Source organism: Pongo abelii, chromosome 1 (assembly GCF_028885655.2).
Source record: "Pongo abelii isolate AG06213 chromosome 1, NHGRI_mPonAbe1-v2.0_pri, whole genome shotgun sequence".
NCBI lineage: Eukaryota > Metazoa > Chordata > Mammalia > Primates > Hominidae > Pongo > Pongo abelii.
The window spans coordinates 113285048-113298428 of NC_071985.2; the positions used below are offsets into that span (position 1 = coordinate 113285048).

At 41.4% G+C, this 13381-nt stretch overlaps 1 protein-coding gene across 1 annotated transcript; it reads right to left on the reverse strand.

The window, feature by feature from the left end:
- Nucleotides 1–297: 297 nt before the first annotated feature.
- Nucleotides 298–13048, reverse strand: HAO2 (hydroxyacid oxidase 2). The gene is made up of 7 exons (XM_002810353.3): nt 12918–13048; nt 11051–11202; nt 9045–9322; nt 7278–7487; nt 1874–2032; nt 1454–1523; nt 298–353 (listed from the first exon to the last, which is right to left on the reverse strand). Exons 1-7 carry the CDS (start codon nt 13046–13048, stop codon nt 298–300), a joined length of 1056 nt encoding a protein of 351 aa, XP_002810399.1.
- Nucleotides 13049–13381: the final 333 nt, after the last annotated feature.

The following is a 13381-nucleotide window of genomic DNA, read 5'->3' on the forward strand; positions in this document are numbered from 1 at the left end:
CTAGTGGTTCCAGTCATTAATGATCTGTCCTTTTGAGGTCTTTGACTTCAGAGGAAGATTTAGGCAAGAGAGCAACATATAATAGTCAGTGATACAAAGAAGGGCATGGAACATTTGGGAAACACAGGGGTTTGGAGGGCCTGAAGCACAGGGGTGGAGGTATCGGAAATGTGGGAAATACAGGTCATGAGCCTCCGGATAGGATGGGGTCCAGGAAGGACAGCATCACACACTGTGCTGTGAGTTTGTGATCCTTCTGTGGGCAACCTCAGCAGTCTGGTTATTGGCCGTTTTTTCTTACAGCCTGGAAAACTGGACCAAGTTTCGATTGATCTCAGCGACCGACCGGCAGCCTAAAAGAACAATGTGGTTACAAGCTCATTTTTCTCAAACACCAGCAACTCACCTCATCATGGGTAAGGGGTGATGAAAGGGAACAAGTCTGACTTGATCTTTGTGCTCACTCTTATAAAATGGTTTACATACAGAATGAATAATATAATTCTGTTTGCATTGGGAATTATTCTGTGAACCTGAGCCCAGGTCATCTCTGAACATGGCCATGTCAAAATGTCAGGGTAAACATGTAAAAACCCTATTTTAGCATTTTCTAAATTGACTCTTGTGTGCAATAGATGTCTTTGATCTTTATCTTGGTTCTGATAAGGCTCAGGGATATAGGAAGTATCTTTTCGGGAGGAATATGACACACAGATAGCAAAAGAGATGGGGTGAGTATTCCACATAACAATTGCCTTCTAAAGAAAAGTTCTGTCAAAGGAAAAGACTCTTCTTTAGAAGAAGATATTAATGAATACGTAAAATTATGACCGTAGCTCAGATTGGACATAAGGATTGAAGAGAGTGACTCCAGATGAGTAAAAGAAGGGAGAAAGAGAAGCTGGCATGATGTTATGGGGCTGGGGAGTTGTGGGCTTGAGTAGGCAATGAGAAGTTCCTGGTGATGAGAAGGCTGAAAGAATGCAATAACAGGCTGCTTGATGTTTAACTGGGAGTTCTTTCCATATTTATGATGTATGCACCATAACTTTGGCAAAATGTATTATTCACAAAAATATACTAATGAGAGGGTCTTTTCCTAAAAGTAGAAGCATAGAAAAGAGTTGAGTTTCATGCCTGGGTTGATTGGAGTGGACAGAAACAACAGGCATGGGATATATCAATAGTCCATAAATTGAACGAATTCAACAGAAGCAAGAATTCAGAGCCAGAGGTGACACTCCCCAGAACTGACAATGATCTTGAGGACAGCTCTGGTTTCCACTGGGCAGAGAATAGTGCTTAATCTTTGTCTTGAAAGTTGCCTGCCTGTCCTATCTTTTGGACAGCTACCACGTCAGGAAAGGATCTGCTGGAGGGAAGGACTGCTGCTCCTATTCTTTAGCCATCCTGCTTTAAGTTCCAAATCAGGGAAAACATGTTTTTAACTTACCTGTAAGGGCCATGGAAGTGTGGAACTCATTTGTTAAAATGTTCAAAACTTCCTTAACACCATGTTCACCCTGCTCCCGAGGCAGACAGATGGAGACACAAAGAGACATAAAGGAACATTCTGACCATCCACTGAGTATAAATTCTAGATGTAGTCAAAGCTATAATGGGAAAGATGGGAAATATCTGTGAAGTGAGAATTACCTTGGGAATAAAGGAAAGCACAGAGACAAAGATAGGGGATGAAACTATTGAACATTTTGCAATGGGCTTCAGAGGAAGCATGGAGATGCAGCTTAGGTATAACTATCCTTTAGGAGTCATTTTGAAAATGGCTAAGCTTGGAAAATGAACCACAGGAAAGCACAGAAATGAATGAGAAGCTCTGTATCTTCTTGCTGGTTTGCTTTGCCACTCTCACCTTGCAGGCAAGGCCCCATAGGATTGGTCTCCCAAGAAAAATGCACTTAGCTCCAAGGGCCAGAGCCTTCAGGACATCATTGCCAGTTCGGACCCCGCCATCCAGGTAGACTTCAATTTTCCCCTTTACAGCTGCCACCACTTCTGTCAAAGCATCAATCTGAAAAGGAGATACACATGGGCTGGAGGGCTTTCTATTTTGACTCTCAGACTCGGTCTTCCTGGCATACGACCAGGAAAACCAAGCTAAGGAGATGCCCTTGACAATTTCTTCCCCTCCCATGCTTGAGGCTGCTAGCACTGATCAACTGCAGCGGCAGTCACATTCCTGAGGCCCTCCTGCCTTGACTTTCTGCTTTGACTCCAGTCTAGCTTCTCTCTGACTCACTTAACTGTCTTACCAGTTGGAAGAACTGCTTGGTTGCTCTTTCCATCCTAAAAGGGACATTTTCCATTTATAATGTTCACTTTAACTTTCTTCTTTTCAAACAACATTTTGACTTTTGATTTTCTTCTACTCTCTCTGTTTCTAGGGTGGCACAACTAGAAAGGCTCTCCCCTGCAAAGGCACTAAGTCTTTTTGGCAAGACAAGTACACTTGGCCATGGCCTGCATGTCTGGATTGCATCCTGACTTGGGAAACTGGGTTGAACATTATTTCTCATGCACCACTTGACTGACTTGTCCCTGACTTCCTCATGGCGTATCTGAGAAAATGAGATAGGACTAAAGTACAACATGGTAAAACTAAAGTTTGAGCCTTTGACAGACAAAATAAAAACATCTTATCACCTTGGCCTGATTTTCCTAAGGAACTTTGTCTCTTATGTTGCCTCTTCAATTCCAGGGAACAGGCCAATAGGCCTTGACCACACAAGGTGCCCCAGGCCAATCTATACTTCTAGGCACCTACAAGTCTGTGAAGAGGAGTGACAAACAGGCCCCTTATGGATCAAGGGGGAAGATCCTTGGGGAGGGAGTTCAGGGTTTTTGTCTGTGCTTCTCTGAGGGATGGCCTGAGAAGAAGAGTCAAAACTGGGCCTTATGAGGCCTTCTGCTGCCAAAGGAATCCACTAGCATTCTACCTGAATGGGATACTTTGGCTGAGACTGAACAGTATACGAAACTAGTGAGGAAATAATTTTCTACTTTAACTTATACGTTGGGGGTGGGGGGGAATTGAATATGTTTTGAACTTACATGTAATAACTAGAGAGAATTCACATTCTAATAAGAGGCATTTTTTGTAGTCCCAGCATGGTATTATTTGGAGTATTTTTATAATGTTGTGAAAGAGGTGGGAACTTCTATAAGGAACTTTGAAATCACCTGATTTCAAACTATAGTATCTGAGTTTTTGGCACTCCCTTAGAGTCTGTGCCTGAGGTCAGTGTCCCACTCTCTGCAGGTTGTTGCCAGTGCTATAAAAGGTAAAGATTTTGAGAAAAGTTCCCACCTCTATGAGGTTTCATATCTAACATTGTTCTTGTACTTCCTCCTGGGACCAGGGGAAAGGATAAGTCAGCTGTTGTCCCCAGAAGACTGTAATGAATGTCCTGTTCTGTCCTATTAAAAATTAACTCTAAAGCCTTACCCTAAGGTGAAATTCACTCCCTATATTATTTCACAATTTTTATCAACTCCACTGCATAGTATGGCTCGCTGGAAGAGTTTGTACAAACATATTTCTCTTTCACAACATCATAAAAATATTCCAGCTGGGCACAATGTCTCACGCCTATAATTCCAGCACTTTGGGAGGCTGAGGTGGGTGAACCACTTGAGGTGAGGAGTTCGAGACCAGCCTGGCCAACATGGCGAAACCCCATCTCTACTAAAAATGCAAATAGCCAGGCGTGGTGGCCAGTGCCTGTAATCCCAGCTACTTGGGAGGCTGAGGCAGGAGAATTGCTTGAACCTGGGAGGTGGAGGTTGTAGTGAGCTGAGACTGCACCATTGCCCTCCAGTGTGGGTGACAAGAGTAAAACTCCAACTCAAAAAAAAAATCCAAATAATACCATGCTGGGACTATAAAAATGTCTTTTATTTGGACATGAATTCTCTCTCGTTACTAATAGTCACCAAAACAGCATGGTACTGGTATAAAAATAGGCACATAGACGAATGGAACAGAATAGAGAACCCAGAAATAAATCCAAATACTTACAGCCAACTGATCTTTGGTGACACAAACAAAAACATAAAGTGGGGAAAGGATACTATATTTAACAAATGATGCTGGGATAATTGGCTAGCCACATGTAGGACAATGGAACTGGATCACCATCTCTCACTTTATATAAAAATCAACTCAAGATGGATCAAGGACTTAATTCTAAGACCTGAAACTATAAAAATTCTAGAATATAACATAGGAAAAACCCTTCTAGATATTGGCTTAGGCAAGGATTTTATGACCAAGAACCCAAAAGCAAATACAATAGAAACAAAGATAAATAGCTGGCACTTAATTAAACTAAGGAGCTTTTGTATGGCAAAGGAACAGTCTGCAGAGTAAACAGACAACCCACAAAGTAGAAGAAAACCTTCACAATCTATACATCTGACAAAAGGCTAACATCCAGAATCTATGAGGAACTCAAACAAATTAACAAGAAAAAAAAAAACTCATCAAAAAGTGAGCTAAGGACACGAATAGATAATTCTCAAAATAAAATATACAAATAGCCAACAAACATATGAAAAAGTGCTCAACATCACTAATGATTAGGGAAATGCAAATCAAAATTACAATGCAATACCTCCTTACTGCTACAAGAATGGCCATAATAAAAAAAAATAGATGTTCACATGGATGCAGTGAACAGGGAACACTTCTACACTGCTGGTGGGAATGTGAGCTAGTACAACTGCTATGGAAAACAGTGTGGAGATTCCTTATAGAACTAAAAGTAGAACTACCATTTGATCCAGCAATCCCACTACCGGGTATCTACCCAGAGGAAAAGAAGTCATTATATGAAAAAGATACTTGCACACATGTTTACAGCAGCAGAATTAACAATTGGAAAAATGTGGAACCCACCCAAATGCCCATCAATCAATGAGTGGATAAAGAAACTGTGATATGTATATATATATATGATGAAATACTACTCAGCCATAAGAAGGAATGAATTAATGGCATTCGCAGCAATCTGGATGAGATTGGAGATTGTTATTCTAAGTGAAGTAATTCAGGAATGGAAAACCAAACATCATATATTCTCACTCATAAGTGGGAGCTAAGCTATGAGGATGCAAAGGCATAAAAGTGACACTATGTACTTTGGGGATTAAGGGAGAAAGGGTGTGAAGGGGGTGGGAATAAAAGACTACAAATAGAGTGCAGTGTATGCTGCTCAGGTGATGCTTGCACCAAAATCTCGCAAATCACCACTAAAGAACTTACTCATGTAACAGACACCACTTGTTCCTTAATAACCTGTGGAAACAATTTTTTTTAAAAACTCAGATAAATGATGTTTGAATACAATGTTTTAGAAAAACAAATGGCAAACTCTGACCTGTGAGCTGGAAGTTTGTTTTTATAAATAAATAGATCTGGGGCTAGGATTAAGGTGAGGCGAGTGAGGCAGGGTTGTACAAGCACAGGGTCAGGTTTCACCTGAAGCAAAACCCTCACTAGGCTCACACTGATGTTTGTGCTGTCTCCGAGTGAACTTGAGTTTGGATGTGAAGCCAAATGGCTTGGGAGAATATCAAATTGATCAGCACAATAAGATAGGAGAAATTCTCCTCTCCCTGGCCCCTGCCTTAGCCAATACTCATTCTCTAGTGGGGGAAGCACAATGGGAGAATTAGTCTCCCTCTTTGTCTACTCATTATTCAGTTCTTCCAAAAGAACAAGACCAGCTAAGTTGATTAATGAGAGCCTGACACCTATTGTATGATGTATTTTATTAGCTTTCTTTCAAAAGCCTATATTCTACTGTTTGCTGCTTGTTGGTGATGGGCTCTTCATTGCCTTCTGCTCCTATTTAGGCATAGTTGGGATGACTCAGGGCATGGTATACTCTTTTGCTTTCTCTGTTTTGCTAAATACTGGATGGCTTGTAGGCATCCTGACAGGGGTTGGGTGAGAGAGCTCAGTGTGTGCTCAGCCCAACCACTTTCTCCTAAGTTTGCAGGTCAATAGGTGGGATGAAAAGCAGGAGACCCAACCACTTTAGTTCAGCTCTTACCAGAGAGACACAGTGAAGGGTGACCCCTGCTCTCCATGTGGGCTTGCCATTCCTCTGCCTTTACCAGTTAGAGCTGGTGCAGAGGAGGAGGTGAGTGGCTGGCTCTTAGGCTTCCAAGCATCACATGTCTTAGAAGGTACCAACCAGCTAGTGCAAATTTCTAATTCCTGGAATTTGTCTTAAAGAAGTACTTGAGAATGTGCTATGGATTCAGTCACTGATGTGTTGTTTAAAATAGGGAAAGATTAGAGGCAACACAGATGTTCTAAAATGGAGATTGGTTATATAGTTGTCTGTTCATACTACATACCATTAAAAATAAGAGGAGCATATATACTGAAACAAAAAGTTGCTCTTAATATAATGCTAAGTAAAAGAAAAAAACTGAATATTATTTGTACTTTTCTTAAACAAAAAAAGTTGTATTTGCATTAAGAAGATGTTAACAATGACCAAAATGTTGACGTTAGTGATAGTGATAAAATTAGTGTTAATTTTTATCTTTTACTTATGTATATTTTCTAATTTATCTGCAGTGAACATGCTTTATTTTTATAAGTGTCAATGAAACTGAAGAGGAAAAAACCTCATTTCTCTTTCTTAAAACAAGTCAAGCAGCAGTAGAACATTTGAAAAAATATAACTTAATGAAAACAAATCAACAACAAATTCCCATGTAAAGATTCTTTCCCTGCCTTCCTTTCTCTCACTTTCTTGCCCTCAAACTTCATTTATAATGGACATAAGTTTATGAGTTAAGGGAAAAAATTATGGACTTTTATAGATTTTAGCAAAAGACACATCAGGGTGTTTTTAGAGTTTTGCCATGAAACGTGTTTTCTTTAGAACATCTGTCTAATCAATTTCAACATTAACTATTTATTATCTATGTGAACTAAAGATAAGTTATTTAACATCACTAAACTACAGTATCTGAATTTGCAAAACAGGGATAATAATATCCATCTTGCAGCATTGGCATGAGACTTAGAGATGCTATATGTAAAGGTTGAAAAAACAGCTTAGCACACAGTACTAATAATAATTAACAGTGCTTAAAATTCACAGGTACATACCAACGCATGTGGTACAGAGGAGTGAAATATGCTTAGATTTCACAGAGTCCCTTGATGTGGACACACTCACACATACACACACAGCACTCACAAACACACCCCTCTCTGAAGTAATCCTACTTACTGAAGCGAGAACCTCATCAAGCTGCCTCCCACCATGGTTGGAAACAATGATGCCCTGGACATTGTGCTTCACAGCTAACTCTGCATCCTCTTTTGTCAAAATCCCTTTAAGGATGATGGGCAATCGAGTTATGCTCTGAAACCAGGAGAGATCATTCCAGCAGAGAGAAGTGCTGATAGGAGTCATCTGGAAATAAGGTATTGCATTTCCCTATAGGAAATAAAAAGGGAACTTAGTCCTGAACTCTCACAAGGCTACTTGATGCATTCCAAAAATGAGACACATTTGGAGATCCGCCATTTATAAACTGGAAGGAGGAAGAACAGAGCTGGGCATGGTGGCTCATGCCTGCAATCCCAGCACTTTGTGGGGCTGAGGCGGAAGGATCTTTCGAGCCTAGTAGTTTGAGACGAGCATGGGCAACACATAGAGACCCTGCTGCTGCTCCTCAAAAAAAATAAATAGTGGTACATGCCTGTAGTCCCAGCTACTCGGGAGGCTGAAGTGGGAGGATCACTTGGGCTCAGGAGGTCTAGACTGCAGTGAGTAGTGATGGTGTCACCACATACCAGCCTGGCTGATAGAGTGAGACCTTGTCTCAAAAACAAACAACAAAGAAAACAAAAAGAAACAGGAGCAACAAAACCCAACAATGTTTCTAGCTCCTTTTCCTAACAAAATTTGTATAAAAGAATTTCTACTTCAATTGCTTATCGTTGACCATGAATCATGTTGCTGCTCAATAATTGTGCTAGGATCTGGGGACACAAAGACAAATAAGACAAAGTTTCTACTTTAAAAAATTCAGAGTTTAGTATATGAGATGGATAAGCAAAAGCATTTATAGGTCAATGTGATATGTTATGGTTGAGACATACCCAGGATAAGAACTAAGCAATACTAAATCAGTTATTACCCAATATTTACTCTTGGCTCACCATGTACATCAAATATTTATAAATCTCAATGTGCTTCTGGAATTTGAATAAGGATTTTGGAGCACCTCAAGGCCAATCTGTGATTAATGAGAACTGTTGAGTTACTTGGCTGGGTGTCACAGCCACCCACTGGCTGAAAAGGCTGGCTTTAGTATCTCTACTGTAGCCAGGGATTCCCACTTTATCATGGGTGTCTCTCTCCGAGGCACTCCTTGCCATTTAATTGTAGGATTTTATTGGGGAAGGTGCCCCTTGTAGTCACCTAGTTCAGAGATTACAAACAAATGTGCTATAGCATCCTGGTGCTCCACAAATGAGTTCTATGTATGCAGAGATATTGATTCCTCAGTTTCAAGGCAGTAGGGTAGAACCTGGCCTGTCTAGACTGTCTGGCCAGTCACCTTGGTCATGAACATCCCCTTTGGAGAGTCAGTTTATCTATGTATGCCATCCAAAATTAGCATTTTCTGAGTGTGTCATAAAGTAGAAAATGTTAGATGAACTTTTTTAGTTTACTCTCCAGTTCATGCAAAAATATTTCCCATGGCTTTCCTGTTTCTCAGCATCCAGCTCTGGCCAGAACACTTCTGGTGACAGGTTGGGCAGCTCCAAGGGTGAGAACATTTGGTCTTATATTGATTGTGCTTGTCTGGAAACTCTAGGGAGCAGGAACCATATCTGCTTTTTCGAACTGCTTTATCCCCAGTGTCTGGCACAGAGCAGGTGTTCAATAAATGCTTGTGGAAAGAAAGAATGGAGGAAAGGAGAAAAGAGGGAAGGAAATTTGCCTCTTGTAATGCCTGTCCGTTGAATTTGGTATCTTTCCTACCTTTTTAGGTGATTGAAGATCTGTTAGTGTTAAGTTCCTCCTCAACTGGTTTCGAATGTCATGTCGCCTGTTGCCACATACAGGTGTATCCAAAGTTATTACCAAAGCTTTGAAACCTAGGGATTCTACCCTCTGGATCAACTGTTTGTTCAGCTGCAGGTCTGGATGCACATAGAGTTGGAACCATCGGAGGCCTTCGGGAGCTGCAATGACAATGTCTTCAAGGCTACAGCTGGCAAATGTGCTGGTGATGTAGCAGATACCAGCCGCTTGGGCAGCTGTAAAGCAAAAGACATGACTCAGGCTGGAGGGCAGAGGCCTCTGGACTGGGCTGAAAACCTTGGGAGTCTGTGTAGCCTCTGGCCATCTTGCCCCATGAATGCAGATAAAGCTTAATTTCATTCTGCTTCCTTGTAAGAAAGGGATGGAAGGCAATTTGATCAGGCTGAGAGACCTAAACCTTTTTGGGTTCTCCTCTGTATAACCTGTCTTACAAACCCTCTACTCTATAACAAAATATTTCCTGCTAAAGATGCCATGCAATTTCCAGAATCATGTTGGTTGTGTTATAGCCTTCAGACAGGAAACTGGGCCTCTTATGAACTCCTTAATGAAGCAGAAGAGAATTAGAGAAGGCAGAAGATGAGGGAATGTAATTCCAGTGGAGAATCCTGAACTTCATGGTGGAAAAAGCATAGCATCTGAAATTAGAAGAATGCTAGTTCTACTCCTTCTTTGCTGTGTGGCCTTGAGTCTCTCATTTTCTTTATCTGTAAAATGGGGAAAATAATAATACATGTCTTTAGGGTTGTTGGGAGACTGAATAAGATACTAGCTATGGGAACATTCTTTACATTGCAAAGTGGTGTACTGCATAGATACCAGCGCTAATGAAATTGATGGTGATGATGGTCATACGGCTACTGCTGACTGGCAGATTTCCCATTTCCTACTTTATTCATTTCAATGAAATCTCCAACAGGTTAATGTCACTGTCCCACTATAACTCATAGGCAGAGAATTTGGGCTAATCAAAAATTAACATTTTCAATTTTTCATGTCAACAGGAGATACCCCATTCTTTCATCCTACCCCCAAACAACACATTCAACCATGATGATTTAGTAAACTAGTCACATTCATATAGGATATTAATATCTCGACCTAGCTAGACCTGGTCCCTAGACCCCGTCAAGATGGATGTCACATTCAGCTCTAGAATCCTTGAATCCATAGCTTCCTGCATCATGGAGTCAAAGGAAAAGACCTCAGGGAAGCCCTGAGAAATTCGCAAAAACAGATGTGACTTAGAGTGAAGATTACGAAGGAGTCCCAAGAGCATTTTCAGCCCCATCTCTCCTTTTCTATTCATTATTATTATTATTATTATTATTATTATTATTATTATTATTGGTGGTGGTGGTGGTGGTGGTGGTGGAGAATGTGGGATGAGAATTAGGTTGACTGGGAAGGAGATGTAACCCAAAAATAAAATCTCTGTCAAACAAGATGACAGGGTCAATTGAAGAGAGGGAAAATGGAATATTTGGGCAACAGCAGCTTCCAGGGCCTTGTGTTAGGACCTAATGTCGTGATTCTCTCCTCATCCTAAATTCAGAGACTGCCATTCAGCCCTAGCCCTGGCCCATCAGGGGCTAAAGAGGGCCCTAGCCTTGAGGCTGCATTAAGCATCCCTTTCCCTACAGATGGTGTGAGCCGGAAGGGCCAGCACCCCTGTTCTGAGAGATGACTTGGTTGGATTTTAGCACCTTCTTATTCATCTGTAACCCCCCTTGCACTCTAACTATTCTTTATTATGGAAAATGAATGTTTTCTCAATCTTAGGTTACACAAACGTAGCTTTAAGCATTCCCTTTCCTGCCTTCCTTAGTGTTAACCAGATTATGTTCCTAAGGCCCTTCTAGAGAGAATCTTGGAGCACCCTGCCACTGCTCTGAGGGACACCTTCTCCTGGAAAGGAGCCTCGAGGTGGGGATAGTTCATACCTCTTGCTGTGCTCATTTCCCCATCAGGCCAGACAAGGCAGTGGAACCCTGTGGGTGCGATGCAAATAGGGGCACTGATCTCCTCCCCTTGGATTGTGGTTCTGGTGTCCACCTCAGACACATCTCTCAGGTACCGGGGACGGAGGCGAATTCTGTGCCGGACAACAAAGAGATCTTCTGTTGGTGTGATGATTCTGCAGCAGGGAGGCACTGTCTGGGTTGACCTCCCTGATTCCTGATATAAGTCTAAACCAGACAGGGTCCTGTGGAACCTTGGCCAGACAGGGTCCTGTGGAACCTTGGTGGGTTCAGTTGGCTGAGAGCTGAGTAACCTGTGTTGATCCAGGAGGAGACTTATCTCCAGAAAGCCACTCCCAACACCTCATTCCCCATTCCCCAACCTTCTCTGAACCTCTCTGTGCATACCAAGTCCACATTATTCCTGCTTTGCTCTGTTAGAAGTCTGTGTCTTTGAGTCATGCCTCCCAGACTACACTGCAGCACTTGAATGGTTTGGTTCATCATAACAAGGACTAAAAAGAAAAGAATAGGTAGGAAGAGGTTCCAGGCTCTTTTCCTCTCAGGTTAGTAACAAGTCTCCAGAAAGTAAGAAAAGGCCACTGAATGAGAACAAATCCCAGGGAGTGATTGAGGCTTTTGTGATAGAGGCTAGTTAGTTTGAAGATTTGACTTAAACACTGCTTTAGAAGAAGGTAGGAGAATTTACAAATAATAAATATGCAAAACACACTTTTTAAATAAATGCATACTTAGCCTCAGGTGTCTAAAATTTTCGTTGTTTATACAACATTATTATTTTTGCACATGAGCTTAGAAAAATTTTCTGAAAATTCTTAATTGTGCAAATTTCAGTAAGGTAGCCTCAGTCACTTCATCTGAAATAAGAATAATAATCCAAATTTCCTAATAGTTTTGTGAAGACAGACTGAAATAAATGATGTAAGGTGCCTAGTATAGTGCTAAGTATGAAAATACAGAATATAGGGCTCCCTTTTATACCATTTTTCAGTTTTCTCCTGACCTCTATATCACAGGAATCAGCAAGCTTTTTCTATAAAGGGCCAGAGAGTAAATATTTGAGGCGTTGTGGGCCATGTAATCTTTGTCACAGTTATTCAACACTGCTCTTGAAGTGCAAAAGCAGCCATAAACATTAGTAAATGGCTGAGCATGGTTGTGTTAAAATAAAACTTTATTTATGGACACCAAAATTTGAACTTCATACAATTTTTATGTATTACGAATTATTCTTCTTTTGACTCCCCACCTCCAGCCATTCAAAAATGAAAAACCATCATTAGCTCATGGACCATACAAAATAAGTGGCGGGTCAGCCTCTGCCTGTGGACTGCTGTTGGTTGACCGATGCTCCATCTCCTACTTTTTCAGACCAACTGTTCTCCCCTGACTCAATCTCTTATTATCTCTAAGACTCCTTGGATCTCCATATTTTCTCCAAACCTGAGTGTTCTCTCCTGTCTTCCATCTTCTTCTCCAAGCCAGAGTTTAGTAACTCAGGAGATCTAGGCCTCCCAGCAGGCCCATCCTCCCTGCCTAGGGAACTGGTCATTCTGGGACTCTTGTTCTATCTTGTCAGGTTGCAAAGTTGCTGAGATGAAGGAGAATGACTCACTTATGCTAGCTATAACAGAAATTCCCTCTTTTTCCATCTTCCCATCAGCCCTCCCTCCCCTGCCCCCAACAAACCAAAACAACAACAAAATCATCCACATTATTAGGTCTTGAGTGGTCTGTGTTTTTTGGAGGCAGAAACCAGACTACTGTCCAAGTTGCTCTCCACCAGTGCACCTTAACCTAACAATAGACAGGCTACAGAAGACCACACCTTTTGAATGCTGCAATGTTGTCATCCCGCGTGATGCTGTCATCAGCTCCACCTTCAATAAAATCCCAAGTTGACTTAGACAGCTGCTCCCGTGTGTGGGCCTGAAAGTCTGTCAAACACACCAAGGACATTTCTGGACCTTCCAAGGAGAAGACAAAACCAAACCCAACCCAGTGAGAACACTTCAGATGCAGAAAAGGAAATGAAGGGGAAGCTGCAGTATGAAATTGTTTGGATTCAACATTGGTCTTCCAATGTTTATCTTAACAGAGTTATTGCCAAAGCCAGTGATCCCTAAGCCAGAGGGCAGAGAGTAATGGTCCACCCTTCCATTCTCCCATTCCCATTCCCACATCCTGATTATTTGGCCTTCTGAGTATTTCTCATATTTTCTCCTCCACTCTACACATACCACCTTAGACCTAGTTGAGGCCCCACCACCTCTTAAAAGCTTATTACAAAAA